Source organism: Mugil cephalus, chromosome 18 (assembly GCF_022458985.1).
Source record: "Mugil cephalus isolate CIBA_MC_2020 chromosome 18, CIBA_Mcephalus_1.1, whole genome shotgun sequence".
NCBI lineage: Eukaryota > Metazoa > Chordata > Actinopteri > Mugiliformes > Mugilidae > Mugil > Mugil cephalus.
The window spans coordinates 3,254,608-3,269,664 of record NC_061787.1 but is presented as its reverse complement, the minus strand read 5'-3'; the positions used below and the strand labels follow the sequence as shown (position 1 = coordinate 3,269,664).

Below are 15,057 nucleotides of genomic sequence, written 5' to 3'. Positions count from 1 at the left end.
GGGCTCAGAGTTCATGCAGAGGGGGACCTTGTAGACCACATTAGACCCTGATTAGACCTGAGAATGTTTCCTTGATCTTCTCTGATTGGCTGAATGAAAACCACTCGCTTCTAAACCCAAATATGGTTCCTAGAGCATGAAGGGTTAAAGTTTGTCTTCAGAAATTTGAAACATTTGATCAATGAAAAGTATAAAAACTGATCAGAGATCAACAATTAACAGATTAAATATGAATCAGCTGATTTCATTTTATAATCACTCTCTCTCTCTCTCTCTCTCTCTCTCTCTCCCTCTCTCTCGCTCGCTCTCTGTACGAGCATGCGCAGTGGGCTCCGTGGATCAGGGTTTCCGTGTTGTTCCGTGTGTCTGCAGAGTGACGCGGATCGCCACAGTCGGTAAGTTCTGGCCTAAAGTCCGGTTTTGGTTCCGGTTCTTCTCTGTTCTCCGTGTCCGAACCCCGGGCTTCTCCCGCCGGCTCCGCGGTGCCGCTGAGGCCGCTCTCCGAGGCCCTGGGGCCGGCATGGAGGGCCTCGGACCAGCGCCTGGTTCCGCTGGTGGTTTCCTGGTTCAAGCTGTCAGCCAACACCGGAGCTCTGCTTCACAATAAGAGCCTGCTTTTAAATGTCTGCTGCTTCACAATAAGAGCCTGCTTTAAACAGTTTTCTCCTTCACAACAAGCGCCTGATACTCAATATTAAGAGCCTGCTTTTTAATGTCTGCTACTTCACAATAAGAGCCTGCTTTTTAATGTCTGCTACTTCACAATAAGAGCCTGCTTTTTAATGTCTGCTACTTCACAATAAGAGCCTGCGTTTAAATGTCTGCTACTTCACAATAAGAGCCTGCATTTAAATTTCTACTGCTTCACAATAAGAGCCTGCTTTAAACAGTTTACTGCTTCACAATAAGAGCCTACTTTTACATGTCTGCTGCTTCACAATAAGAGCCTACTTTTACATGTCTGCTGCTTCACAATAAGAGCCTGCTTTAAACAGTTTACTGCTTCACAACAAGCGTCTGATATCCATATTAAGGGCCTGCCACTTCACAATAAGAGCCTGCTTTTTAAATGTCTGCTACTTCACAATAAGAGCCTGCTTTTAAATGTCTGCTACTTCACAATAAGAGCCTGCATTTAAATTTCTACTGCTTCACAATAAGAGCCTGCTTTAAACAGTTTACTGCTTCACAATAAGAGCCTACTTTTACATGTCTGCTGCTTCACAATAAGAGCCTACTTTTACATGTCTGCTGCTTTACCATAAGAGCCTGAGTTTACATGTCTGCTGCTTCACAATAACATGTCTAGACGTCTTCCGTCAGATGACTGATCACCCGATTGTTTCTGTGTGGCTGTCTTCCTATTTCCTGTCCAGAAAACCAAAGAAGAAGAGGGGGAGATGAAGAACAAAGTGAGCAGCACTCAAGGTAACGCTCTCTGATTGGTCCATCTCTCAACCAAAGCTCGCCGGTCTTCATTCTGCGCAGTGATTGGCTTAGACCAGGGGCGTCAAAGATACGCCCTCGGGTCAAAAGTGTGGAATTACATTAGAAGACATAAGAAGACATAACTTTTAACCAGAATAACTGCTGCTCCTTATTCGTCCACTAGGGGCCGAACAAGTTTCAGTCAGAGTTGTGGATATAATGAAACTAATTGGTTGATGGAGTGATGAGAGCTGTGATGTGATTGGCTGATCTGTGTTGATCCTCAGTGAGTGTGAAGAGGAGGACGTGGTCCTGGCAGCAATACCTGAACGAGGAGAAAGCTGAAGCTGCTCCGTCCACACTTTTCACACAGGTAACACACACTCACAGGTAACACACACACACACAAAATAACAAACACAGTAACACACTAACACCTTTGTCTCAGTCCCAGCTTGTTCCCAGTCGGAGACACGGTTTCAGGGTCGGGATGAAGCTGGAGGGCATCGACCCGCTGCATCCCTCCTTGTTCTGTGTGCTGACGGTCGCCGAGGTAACACACTCAGACACCGTGGCAACATCGTGACAACACCATAACAACACTATGACGATGTAACACCGTGACGATGTAACCATGTCCATTTAACACCACGACAACACTGTGATAACACCATGACCATATAACACCATGACAACACAGTGACAACACCGTGACAATGTAATACCATGACAACACAGTGACAACACCGTGACATCACGTCTGGCAGGTGATTGGCTGTCGGCTGCGTCTCCACATCGACGGCTACTCTGAGTGCTATGACTTCTGGGTAAACGCCGACTCCACAGACATCAGACCAGCCGGCTGGTGTAAAGAGCACAGCCACAAGCTCCACCCACCTAAAGGTGAGAAGAGGTAGCCACGCCCCTTCACAGCCAACCGCCTTAAAGAGCCCACATGGACCTGTCTGTCTCTCTCTGTCTCTGTCCTCAGGACACAGCGAGACAGAGTTTGATTGGCAGTGTTATCTCCAGTCCACAAACTCAGAGGCTGCTCCAACGACCCTGTTCACCTGCCACACTGCAGTCAGTATTCACCTGTCTGTCTGTCTGTCTGTCTACCTGTGTGTCTGATTACCTGTCTGTCTGTCTCTTTGCCTGTCTACCTGTCTGTCTCTCTGTCTACCTGCTTGTCTCTCTGTCTGTCTACCTGTTTACCTGTCTGTCTACCTGTTTACCTGTCTGTCTGTCTTTTTACCTGTGTGTCTGATTACCTGTCTGTCTGTCTCTCTGCCTGTCTCTCTGTCTACCTGTCTGTCTGTCTGTCTCTCTACCTGTCTGTCTCTCTGTCTCTCTGTCTACCTGCTTGTCTCTCTGTCTGTCTACCTGTTTACCTGTCTGTCTGTCTCTCTGCCTGTCTCTCTGTCTTCCTGCTTGTCTCTCTGTCTACCTGTGTGTCTGATTACCTGTCTGTCTGTGTCTCTGCCTGTCTCTCTGTCTGCCTGTCTGTCTCTTTACCTGTCTGTCTCTCTGTCTACCTGCTTGTCTCTCTGTCTGTCCACCTGTTTACCTGTCTGTCTGTCTTTCTACCTGTCCACCTGTTTACCTGTCTGACTACCTGCTTGTCTCTCTGTCTGTCTACCTGTTTACCTGTCTGTCTGTCTCTCTGTCTGTCTACCTGTTTACCTGTCTGACTACCTGTGTGTCTCTCAGGCCTGTGAGTTCAGGGTTGGGATGAAGCTGGAGGCCGTCGACAGGAAGAACCCCGGACTCGTCTGCGTGGCGTCCGTCGCCGATGTCATTGACGACCACTTCCTGGTTCACTTCGACAACTGGGACGACACTTACGACTACTGGTGAGACAGACAGGCAGGCAGACAGACGGAGTAGGGGTTGGACAACGTCAGATGTTTTAAATCCGACTAATATTTGGTGAAAGTCTCTAACGACAAAAGTAATAGATGTAGATTCGTTACCTGAACACATATCGTAGCGTCTCACATAAAAGAAGCTACAGAGAACTTTATGAGAGTTTATTGAAGTTCGAAGACAAACTACTGTCGGCTGTAGACCACGTCACCACCAGAGACACCAGAGACACCGTCAGTCTGACACTACTAATTATGTGGCTCTCACTCAGTAAACTCTCAGCCCTACTATACCAGCTCTCTCATGGTGCATTAACTGACATCAAGGAGAAAGGAACACGCTCCACAACCACAGCAACAAAGTCAGCTAACAACACAATAGCACTAACATAGTTAGATATGTACAGTCTGTATAAAAACAGCATTTCCTAGTCCTCCACAGCCTGTTGGTAGAAAAGTGGAGCAGGTATTTATCTGAAGCTGAAACTCTATTAACTGTATCAGATAGTTGGTGTGCAGCCTCTTCTCTGTCTTCGTGAAGTTAACTGACTGATGAGGCAGGTAGACAGACAGACAGGTAGACAGGTAGAGTTAATTGTTGTATTAGTGACTGGAAACACACTGTGAATATTGTCATGTTTTCATTGATCAGGTGTGACAGCAGCAGTCCCTACATCCATCCAGTGGGTTGGTGTGAACAGCATGGACGACCTCTGACGGCTCCACAGGGTACGATGCACGGCCTACCCACATACGGCCTACGGATACACAACTAAAACAAGACCTACCGATACAGAAGTAGCACATGACCTACCGACACACGGCCTACCGATACACAACTAAAACAAGACCTACCGATACACGACCTACTGATACACATCTAACACATGACCTACTGATACACGACGTAACGATACATGACCTACCGATACACAACTAAAACAAGACCTACCGATACAGAAGTAACACATGACCTACCGATACACGACCTACCGATACACAGCTAAAACAAGACCTACCGATACATGACCTACTGATACACAATCTGTCGATACACAACTAACGCAAGACACAGCTAACACATGACCTACCGATAAAGAAGTAACACATGACCTACCGATACATGATCTACCGATACACGACCTACCAATACACATGACCTGCCGATACACAACTAACACATGACCTACCGTTACACAACTAACCCAAGGCCTACTGATACATGACGTACCGATACATGACCTACCGATACACAATCTATCAATACACAACTAACACAAGACCTACCGATACACAACCTAACAATACAGAAGTAACACATGACTGACCAATACAGAAGTAACACATGATCTACGATACACAACCTACCAATACACATGACCTACTGATACATGAGCTACCGATACATGACCTACCAATACATGGTCTATCGATACACAACTAAACAATACAGACGTAACACATGACCTACTGATACACAACCTACCGATACACAACCTAACAATACAGAAGTAACACATGACCTACTGATACACAACTAACACAAGGCCTACCGATGCACAACTAACAGCTGACCTACCGATAAACGACCTACAGACAGACAGGTCCGTCGTGATGAGTTGATGATGGAGGACAGTCTCTGAGAGGACACTTCGTCTGTCCAGCGTAGACGTCCCTCTGTCCTCAGAGAGCATTGACTTGAACAGGACCTGTGTTTTTCAGGCCATCCCAACCCCGAGAACTTTGTGTGGGAGGAGTATCTGCAGGAAACCGGTTCCACTGCTGCTCCCAGTTCAGCCTTCACTCTGGTGAGGAGAGGACAGAGACAAAGGCAATTCATTCACGTCCAATCAGAAATCTGCCTGTGATGACTGACAGCTGTCTGTGTCCAATCAGAGGCCTCCGCACGGTTTCCAGGTGAACCACAGGCTGGAGGCGGTGGACAGGAGGAACCCCAGACTAGTCCGCGTTGCCACGGTAACGGAGACGGAGGACTACAGGGTAAAGGTACTGTCTGCCTGCATCCACCTGTCTGTCCACCTGTCTGTCCACTTGTCCGTTGCTAGGAGACCCTGTAACCAGGCGTTTCCCTGCAGGTTCATTATGACGGCTGGTCCACGCAGTTCGACATCTGGTGCGACAGCGACCTCAGCGACCTGCATCCTGTCGGCTGGTGTCAACGCACAGGACACCCCCTGGAGCCCCCCCCAGGTCAGACAGACAGGTCATGGGAGGACAGACAGGTCAGAGACAGACAGGTCAGAGAGAGACAGAGACAGACAGGTCAGAGACAGATAGAGACAGGTCAAAGACAGACGGACAGATCGGAGAGAGACAGGTCAGAAACAGACAGACAGGTCAATAGGAGGACAGACAGGTCAGAGACAGACAGGTCAGCGACAGACAGAGACAGACAGGTCAGAGACAGACAGGTCAGAGAGAGACAGAGACAGACAGGTCAGAGACAGACAGGCGGGTCAATAGGAGGACAGACAGGTCAGAGAGACAGACAGAGACAGATCAAAGACAGACAGACAGGTCAGAGAGACAGACGGAGACAAGTCAGAGACAGACAGACAGGCGGGTCAACAGGAGGACAGACAGGTCAGAGACAGGTCGTAGAGAGACAGGTCAGAGACAGACAGACAGGTCAGAGACAGACAGACAGGTCAATAGGAGGACAGACAGGTCAGAGACAGAGAGAGACAGACAGGTCAGAGACAGACAGGCGGGTCAGAGAAAGACAGGTCAGAGACAGACAGACAGGTCAATAGGAGGACAGACAGGTCAGAGGCATACAGAGACAGGACAGAGACAGGTCAGAGAGAGACGGACAGGTCACAGAGAGACAGGTCAGAGACAGGTCAGAGGGAGCCAGGTCAGAGACAGACAGGTCATAGAGGGACGGACAGACCTTTAATTGTTTTGTCTGTGGTGAGACAGGTTCGTCCCCCGTGTCGTCCCCCTCTCAGGGTGTTTGTCCAACAGCCGGCTGCAGAGGAGTGGGACACATCAAAGGGTCCAGATACACTGGACACCACAGGTACCTGACTCACCCTCCTGTTGACACCTGTCTCACCCCCCGCCCTGTTTATGTGTCCCCCTGGGGTTGAACCCATTGCGTCCTCTCTGTCTGTCGTCCAGTGCCTTCGGATGTCCATATTCAGACATTAACATGCGTAAAGAGGTGGTGCTTCCCGATAGGCTGGGAGGAGAGAGAGTCTTTACCCTCGTACCTGTCACAATGCGTCACCATGGCAACCAGGTGGACAGGTAACCCCGGACTGACACACGTTTGAGATTCACAGCAGTCGTCGTATGAATATAACCTGTCTCTCACCACCTGTCCGTCTCTACTGAAGAGATGTTCATGTGAAGACGGAGGCCGGAGAGGAGAAAGTCCTGGTCCCCGTACCAAAGAGAAGACGACTGACAGACAGGTCAGAGTCCCACTAGAGTCTCAGTAGAGTCTCAGTAGAGTCATTAGAGTCAGTGATGATAATTATCCTTCTCCTCTTTGGCTCCTCCCCCCCAGACTTCCTCAGCCAGCCACATTCCTCTGTGTGAAGGAGGAAGAGGAGGAGCTTCCCCTCAGTTCCCTGGGTCCAGGTACAGTTACCATAGAAACCAGACCTCCTTCCTCTTCGCCCCCCCTCCTCCTCCTCTTCTTCCTCCTCCTCCTCTTGTCCTGCTGTGTCTACTGTTGACGGTCGGTGGTGGACTTTTTTTCGTTGTTGGGTTTCCATGGCAACAGCGAGGAGGAGAAGTGGCTGTTGCCGTGGAAACGCATCTCCACGGTAACTGCAGCGACGGTTGCCTTTCAGCGGTTGCCTCTGTCCACTAACTGTCCACTGTCCGTCCGTCTCTCAGCTGAGTCCACGCTGCAGGCCGTCCTCCACCAGTCCGTCTTCCTGTCGGCCATGTCTCCGCAGCCCGGCCGAGACCTGTCTCTCTGCTGGGAGCAACACCGGAAGCTGTTGCCGGGGGTCGCTGGTGTCCACGCAGAGACCGTCCAACACTGGAGCGTCCAACAGGTCAGAGAGGGACAGGTGGCTGTCTCTGTCCCCGTATTAATAATAATGAAGATTTACATGTGTCCTCGTGTCTCTGCCTCTTCAGGTGTCAGATTTCATCGAGTCCCTCCCCGGCTGCGAGGAACAAGCGAGACAGTTCAGAGACGAGGTGAGACGACCGATCAGCCGCCCTAGATCTCGTGACATCACACGTGACATCACACACACACACACTGCTGCCATCTGATTGGTTCTTGTGTCTTTGTAGCAAATTGACGGACGGGCCTTCCTCCTGCTCACCCAGCGGGACATCGTTAGGATCATGTCAATCAAACTCGGCCCCGCCCTCAAGATCTACAACTCCATCCTGATGTTCAAGCACGCCGAGGACAAGAGCCAATCACACGCTACCGAGGACACTAGCCAGTCACACGCCACTGAAGATTCTGCCTCCTGACATTTGGAAGTACTGATGGAGAAAATGATCCCCTTGCCCCCCCCCCCCCCCCCCCCCAAAAAAAATCATTTAGGTCCTCCCCCTCCCACAGTGCCACCCCCCTCTGCCCCAGTCACCAATCAGATTTGTCTTTCTGATGTCTCATCAGTCTCAGGTGTGTCTGTGTTGGTCATGTGACCTCGCCTGAGCTCCGTTTCAGGCTCCGCCCTTTTTGGAGGCGGAGTGAGTATGTCAGAGAACCGAGGACTGAACGAAGGTGCAATGGATTATGGGATGTTGAGGCCCCCTCAATAACACTCCTACTGCGTGGAGGCTTTCAGACTGGACAGGTGCGTTAGCCGGATGGAGGCGGAGCCTGAAGCACAACTATGTAGTTTATTAGAATGCGTTACCATGGCAGCCGAGAACTAAGGACAGAATCCAGGAAGTGGATGATGATAACAATAATAATAATAATAATCACACCAAAAAAAAAACAATATAATCACTAACAGGAAGCAGGCCATGAGTCATGCCATGGCTCCGCCCCTCTCAGGATTTTAACAAGGACATCATCCCACCCCCTCTGTGCTGATTGGTCAGGAATAAATGATGTCGTGAAGAGTCTGAATTCCAGAGTTTATATTTATAATTCTATTGTTCTTTACCGTAGCTCTATTTTAAAGTTTATATGAAAAAATATGGTTTCTATTTCGGGGCGTGGCCTGTATGGGGGCGTGGCCTGCAGGGACGCTCCGCCGCACACGCTCAAGTCTGTACATCCTCAGGTTTCCAGCGGTCAGCTGTTTGTGTTCACAACCTGTCAGTGTTTGAAGAGATCAATAAAGTTTCTGATGGTTCACCAGTGTCACGTTGTTTATCTGTACACGATGAAGAGGAAGAAGACCGTGAAGAGGAGGAACACGAAGAAGAAGAAGAAGACCATGAAGATGTCTGAAGGTCTCAGTCAAGAGTTTAGAAAACATCTGAACTTAGAGAAGAGTTTAGAGAAGATGTTTCATCTGAGTAGCCTCTTCAGTTCTAAGAGACTGGAGGAAGTTTGAAGTTTAACCCTCCTCCAAACTTTAATTGCTCATTAAAAAAAAATAAATGTCAACAAGACCAGTAATCTTGCTGATTACTTGTCTGATAGGCCCTAGTCTGTGTGACGGGGATTTTTATTTCATTTTATTTTTCTTTTATCTCTCTTTTTTCTTGTGATTCTTTAGAGGTTTTTTGGTGTGAGAAATTAAGCTTCTGTGACCATTTAATCTCCTTTGCAGATCAATAGAGTGTATGTAAATGTAAACTCTAAAATATTAATCTAGGAATATGTTGTTTTTTTATATATCACTTTTGTTATTTACTGGTCTGAGACATTGTTACTCAGCATAAAAAGATTTTCAACAAAAAGTTGAAAAGTAAAAAAATGTTTTTTTTGTGTGTGTGTGTGTGTGTTGATATAAAAGCAATTAAAACAGAAACTGGCTAGAGGACGTCCAACAACGTCCAAATCTGAGCCAGAGAAGACAGATGGTCTGGGAGAGGAGTAAAGGAGTAAAGGAGTAAAGGAGTCCGTCTGTCAGACCGAACAGAGGAGGAGGACTGAGATAGAATCTGTTTATCCAGTCCCACGATGAACGATGAGGAGGAGGAACATGATGATGATCCAACCAGTCTGCATTTATTCCTCCCTCCCTTCCCCCCCCCCCCCCCCCCCCCCCCCCTATTCCTCCCCCTCCCTTCCTCTCTCTCTTTCTCTCTCTCTCTCTTCCACTGCAGCAGACGGAGGTTTTATCTGAGCGATGCAGACGATGAGAGGAGGAAAGATTTGAAGACACACTGGAGCAGCAGGAGAACAGAGGAGGAGGGGGAGAACAGAGGAGGAGAACAGGAGAAGAGAGGAGGAGGAGAAGAGAGTAAGAGGAGGACAGAAGAGGAGGAGGACGGGAGGAGCATGAATGGAGAGCAGCTGTAACTGTGAGAACAAAATCTGTTTCTCTTTGGTTCTGTTGTGTCTGAGATCTAATTGGTCACTAGAGGCTGACTGAGATCTGATTGGTCGAGATGCTGAGTGAGATCTGATTGGTCACTAGAGGCTGACTGAGATCTGATTGGTCTAGAGGCTGACTGAGATCTGATTGGTCACTAGAGGCTGACTGAGATCTGATTGGTCTAGAGGCTGACTGAGATCTAATTGGTCACTAGAGGCTGACTGAGATCTGATTGGTCTAGAGGCTGACTGAGATCTTATTGGTCTAGATGGTGACTAAGATCTGATTGGTCACTAGAGGCTGACCAATCAGATCTCAGTCAGCCTCTAGTGACCAATCAGATCTTAGTCACCATCTAGACTCTAGATGGTGACTAAGATCTAGACTCTAGATGGTGACTAAGATCTGATTGGTCACTAGAGGCTGACTGAGATCTGATTGCTCTCTATGCAGAAGCTGCAGTGCATGCTGAGAGAAGCAGTTGTTAACTGGAGGTTATTTTAATAACCACAGTGTATTGATTGTTAGACAACCGGCCTAAAGATTTGTGCTGCACCCCAGGTGCGTCCAGGCGAGTCCAGGTGTGTTCAGGTGAGTCCAGTTGTGTTCAGGTTTGTTCAGGTGAGTCCAGGTGTGTTCGGGTGAGTCCAGGTGAGTCCAGATGTGTTCAGGTATATCCAGGTGAGTCCAGGTGAGTCCAGATGTGTTCAGGTGAGTTCAGGCGAGTCCAGGTGTGTTCAGGTGAATCCAGGTTAGTCCAGGTGAGTCCAGATGTGTTCAGGTGAGTTCAGGCGAGTCCAGGTGAGTCCAGGTGAGTTCAGGTGAGTCCAGGTGTGTTCAGGTGTATCCAGGTGAGTCCAAATGAGTTCAAGTGTATCCAGGTGAGTCCAGATGAGTCCACATGTGTTCAGGTGAGTTCAGGCGAGTCCAGGTGTAATCAGGTGAGTCCAGATGAGTCCAAACGAGTTCAAGTGTGTCCAGATGAGTCCAGGTGAGTCCAGATGAGTTCAAGTGTATCCAGGTGTATACAGGTGAGTCCAGATGTGTCCAGGTGTTGGCAGAGAACTGATATCACTCTACCTCTCTGTCTCTGACAGGAAGCTGGTGGGTGGAGCATCAGCTGCTGAGCCAGCACTTGATTGGTTGTTGGTGATGATTGCGACCGGCGGTTTGCTCAGGATCAATGCGCGGCGACAGGACTCGCTGAGGTCCAAACCACACCGAGCACAGGCACTCAAGAAGAAGGCCAAGAACAAAAGGTAATGCTCAGAACCACCACCACCCCCCAACCCCCTCAGGTAAAGATGAACATGATGATGATGATGTCCCCCCCAGGAGGAGCGAGGTGGTGGTGGTGAAGGGGAAACTGAGGCTATGTTCGGTCTCAGGTCTCGTGGCGGCGCTTGGCGTCCTGGTTCTGCTGGTGGGCGTTGTCATGGCGACTCTGGGCTACTGGCCTCAGGACGGATTCTTCTTCAGCTCTCACCCAGTTGAGGGCGCCGCCATGGCCTCGGTGTCTCTGGGCAGCACCACAGCCTCACCTGTGGTCGCTCAGGTGAGATCATGTCCAGACTTCAAACTAATCAGAGCTGATTCAGATCACATTAGACAACATTAGGACACTTCTTCTTCTTTTTCTTCTTCATGGTTCCTAATAAATCAGTTGTGCTCTGAGTTCATGCAGAGGTGGACCTTGTAGACCACATTAGACCCTGATTAGACCTGAGAATGATGATCTTCTCTGATTGGCTGAATGAAAACCACTTGCTTCGACACCTCACTGAGAGGAACAATGGCATGAAGTTACCACATATAGTTCCTGGACACATGAAAATGTTTATATCTCTCTGGCTGATTCCAGGAAGGAGACAGGGACGAGGAACTGGAAGGAGACAAAGCTCATGGAGGCGATGAAGGTTTCAACGACACAGAGAACCTCAATGGAACAACCCGACAGCTTCCACGAAGGTTTCTGGAGGACTTTCTAGAAAGGTGAACAAACCTTCAGGTCAGTTGGTCTAACCTGAGACCAGCGGGACGTTCCGTAGGTCTGGAGCTTCTGGACGTCCTGCACTGATTTCCCAAACTGATACTCTACAGTGTGTGTACCACATACTCTGTGTCTTTAAGGTTTTTCTCCTGTTGTCTGATTGGCCGTGTGAAATGTCTCTGCAGGTATCTGTACTCTGATAGGCTGAAGGTCTTCGGCCCTCTCGTCATGGGGATCGGGATCTTCCTCTTCATCTGCGCCAACGCCGTCCTGCACGAGAACCGAGACAAGAAGACGAAGGTCATAAACCTACGGGACATTTACTCCACCGTCATCGACCTCCACACCCTCCACAGACCCAACACCTCCTCCACCTCCGGGGCCGCCCGCCGCCCCTCAGCCAATCCCCTCAACGGCCTCATTAACTACGTCCAATCAAAGAGTCTGGAGACCAGGCCCAAGACGTACCCCGCCTCCCTACTGGACAGGAGGTCGCCAAGGCAACCTGACAACAGTGGAGGAGCAGGGGGAGGAGGTGCAGTCTTCAGTATCCACCAGGAGCAGCTACATGCTCCTCCTCCTCCTCCTCTCTCCTCCTCCTCATCCTGCCACAGCCTGTCCCTCCCCCCCAGTTTCAGCCCCCCACACCTCTCCACCTGCTCGACCTCCCTGGAGAAGGAGACTCTCAGCTCCTTCACCTTACCCCTCCCCGCCCCCCACAGGAGGTGCTATGCCTGGGCCGGGATCAGTCAGGGCAAGGAGGAGGAGCCACGAAGGGACGGAGGAGGTGTCCGACAGGATGAGGAGGAGGAGGAGGAGGTGTTTGAATGCCCGTGCCCCTCCGAAAGACGATTTGTTTCATCAGCCGCCTCCTGCAGCTCCTCGAATCTCCACAAGGAGGCACCAAGAAGTTCCCAGGGTCTCCTCTCCTCCTGCTCCCTCACCCCCACCGACCTCTCCTTCTCCTCCCTGTCTCACCTCGTCTCCTCCACCTCCTCCACACTGACTCCGCCCTGCAGGAGGCGGAGCCTGCCCAGCAGGTTACAGCAAACTGGTGACGGGCGAATCATTTAAGACGACAGAAGGTGGGGTCAGAGGTCAGAGGTCAGAGGTCACAGGAGGACTGGAAAGGGAAGTCGGCCAATCAGAAGTCTGTGATTAACAGGACAAGAATGTCCCTTCAGGATCATAAACAGGACAGATGATGTCTTCCACGTGAGAGACAGCACAACAATATCCAATTTGGGGATATTTTCTGAAAACTGTGGACTTTTCAGGGAGCTCAAGTTTCCTGAGAAAAGTGCCAAAAGAAGCTACAAGAATAAAAAACACACAACAACAACAATATCTAGGCCAACTGCATTGGCACATAATAATAATAATAATAACAATAATAGTAGTTATAATGTGTTTAGGTGGTCTATTTGTGACTCAAACACCCCCGCTGGATAACTGCTCTCTGCTTTGTTCAGGACAACATTCATATTTATCTTGGTTGTAACTAAACTGCTTCAAAAAAAAATAAGACAAGAGTTTCACGTGTCAAAACATGTTTCCTGGAACTACTTTCCATGGCGGAGGGATACAGAAGACTGACTGAGCACCCACACAGTGACTGACCTACCACCACCTGACCTACATCACCTGACCTTCCATCATGTGACTGACTGTCACCTGACCTGCCATCATGTGACCTACCATCAGGACACGTTCAGTCTCTGTGGTGTTCGACAGTCTGTCCATAAACTGATAACGTCAGTTTGCCTTCAGGAAAGTGGAGGATCCTCCAGACTCGGTTTTCTTTAACGTGAAACCTGTAGCTTCACACCGTCTTCCACTGAGAGCTGAGTCTGCTTCATCCAAACAGCACAAATCAGAATAAAGCACATCAACTAAACTTGTCTTTCTCTGACTGGTGACTTCTGCCTTGGTCTGGTGTGTCAGGTCTAGTGTGATACTTTGCTCCAGACCCTCTTGCTCCTGCCTGATCTTTATTGATCTCATATGCAATAATATACGTCCTGTTGCTTGTGGTCTATGTAAAATGAACGCGTCCCCGATGCAGCCACATTAACGTTGATAGTATTATAATGACGTTACTACTGCTCAGACTGTAAAGTTCTTCTTTATTTTAAACACAAAGCTTTGGTCTCTTAGCCCTGTGAAGTCTGAGATTTCAAATATTTTTTAAAAAGTTCTCATGGGATCATTAAAATAAAAAAATAAAAAATAACAGTTTCTGTTTTTTTTTTCAACCATTTCTTTTGCGTTTAGTTTAATATTTCCTCAGGGATTACCTTTTATCACCTTTTTATTTTTGCCTATTTTTACCAATCATTACCAATATAACCTCCAGAAAAGTTACAGACATATTTAAATATAAAAAAATATAAAATTAATCTTTTAAATAATCAGATTAATTCAGTTATTTGGTAAATGACCATATACAGCTGCTGATTGTACTATAGCATAATGAATGTAGTAATTTGATTAAATAAAGTAATCATTCATATTAAAATATCAGTAAAAACATCTGACATGACATTCTTTGTGTCATCATTTTGGAAATGGCTGCCAAAAGCTAGTGACTGCAGAGCTTGGGTCAATCCAGCAGGGGGCAGCGTTATTAGGGTTGATGATGAGGATCAGATATTTAATGTTATGGGGTTAACGAGCCTTTAATTACAACCCCCTGCCTGAAGCATTACCATGGCCTGGATGACGGTATCTGTAAAAACAAAATCACACAATTTTTAAGGCCTTTTTAAGGAGATGGTGGGAGAGGGATATAAGCATTCGTATGCATATATTTTGTATGTGGGTAGGTGTGTACACTGTCTCCGTTGGACTGTTCTGTTTGTTTTCTGTTGAAAGCCAATAAAAACTGCAAAAAATTTTGAACCAATCACACAATATCTCCAACAGCATCGAACACCACATTTATTTGACTTCGATGGCTTTTATTCCAGTTTCCAAGAGACGACTACACATTCTGACGTTCATGAACAACACTGACAAAATGCTCATACGAAACAGACACAAACAAGACATAAACGTACAGCCAGGCAACAATAAGACAACATGGAGCAAGACCTGGCGTAAAGCTAATCCTGGGCTGAAATAGTGCTAACATTTAACAGACACTGAGCTAATGGACAAACATGACTGATAACACTAATATATAGCTAATTACGGCTAATGCAACGCTAACGTAGCGCTACCAGAAATAGTGTTGTTTGACCAAAACATAAATAAATCCATGAAAACAGTTGCCTCCTGGCCAAATAAAAAGTCTTGACTTAACTGAGCTATTAGGTTGGAGCCTCTTACT

The 15,057-nt window shown here is 48.0% G+C and overlaps 3 protein-coding genes across 4 annotated transcripts in view; all 3 read left to right on the top strand.

Moving 5' to 3' along the window:
• Positions 1-15,057, top strand: part of LOC124995449 — a 756,577-nt gene that overhangs the window by 417,276 nt on the left and 324,244 nt on the right. The window lies entirely within an intron of this gene.
• LOC124995464 (lethal(3)malignant brain tumor-like protein 3) lies at positions 321-8,602 on the top strand. The gene is made up of 18 exons (XM_047567860.1): positions 321-395; positions 1,377-1,428; positions 1,716-1,801; positions 1,877-1,981; positions 2,196-2,331; positions 2,420-2,511; positions 3,139-3,281; positions 3,946-4,022; positions 5,016-5,101; positions 5,190-5,300; positions 5,390-5,504; positions 6,237-6,336; positions 6,438-6,566; positions 6,656-6,733; positions 6,829-6,902; positions 7,164-7,327; positions 7,413-7,475; positions 7,575-8,602. The coding sequence occupies exons 2-18, from the start codon at positions 1,401-1,403 to the stop codon at positions 7,761-7,763; spliced, it is 1,776 nt and encodes a 591-aa protein (XP_047423816.1). The 5' UTR covers positions 321-395; positions 1,377-1,400; the 3' UTR covers positions 7,764-8,602.
• tmem200ca (transmembrane protein 200C, genome duplicate a) lies at positions 9,468-13,961 on the top strand. Of its 2 annotated transcripts, XM_047567866.1 has the most exons (5): positions 9,468-9,722; positions 10,834-10,995; positions 11,072-11,291; positions 11,598-11,728; positions 11,912-13,961. In XM_047567866.1, exons 2-5 carry the CDS (start codon positions 10,889-10,891, stop codon positions 12,798-12,800), a joined length of 1,347 nt encoding a protein of 448 aa, XP_047423822.1. In that variant the 5' UTR covers positions 9,468-9,722; positions 10,834-10,888; the 3' UTR covers positions 12,801-13,961. The 2 variants fall into 2 exon arrangements, with proteins under 2 accessions (XP_047423822.1, XP_047423823.1); XM_047567867.1 differs by lacking the exon at positions 9,468-9,722 and having other exon boundaries at positions 10,854-10,995; positions 11,125-11,291.

Bases quoted from the DNA above. Each gene is read 5' to 3' on its own strand.
- LOC124995464 (XM_047567860.1), top strand. From the start codon at position 1,401: ATGAAGAACAAAGTGAGCAGCACTCAAG. The intron at 1,802-1,876 runs GTAACACACACT...CCTTTGTCTCAG, and splicing joins CGTCCACACTTTTCACACAG to TCCCAGCTTGTTCCCAGTCG. The intron at 5,301-5,389 runs GTACTGTCTGCC...GTTTCCCTGCAG, and splicing joins CGGAGGACTACAGGGTAAAG to GTTCATTATGACGGCTGGTC.
- tmem200ca (XM_047567866.1), top strand. From the start codon at position 10,889: ATGATTGCGACCGGCGGTTTGCTCAGGATCAATGCGCGGCGACAGGAC. The intron at 11,292-11,597 runs GTGAGATCATGT...GGCTGATTCCAG, and splicing joins CCTCACCTGTGGTCGCTCAG to GAAGGAGACAGGGACGAGGA. The intron at 11,729-11,911 runs GTGAACAAACCT...ATGTCTCTGCAG, and splicing joins CTGGAGGACTTTCTAGAAAG to GTATCTGTACTCTGATAGGC.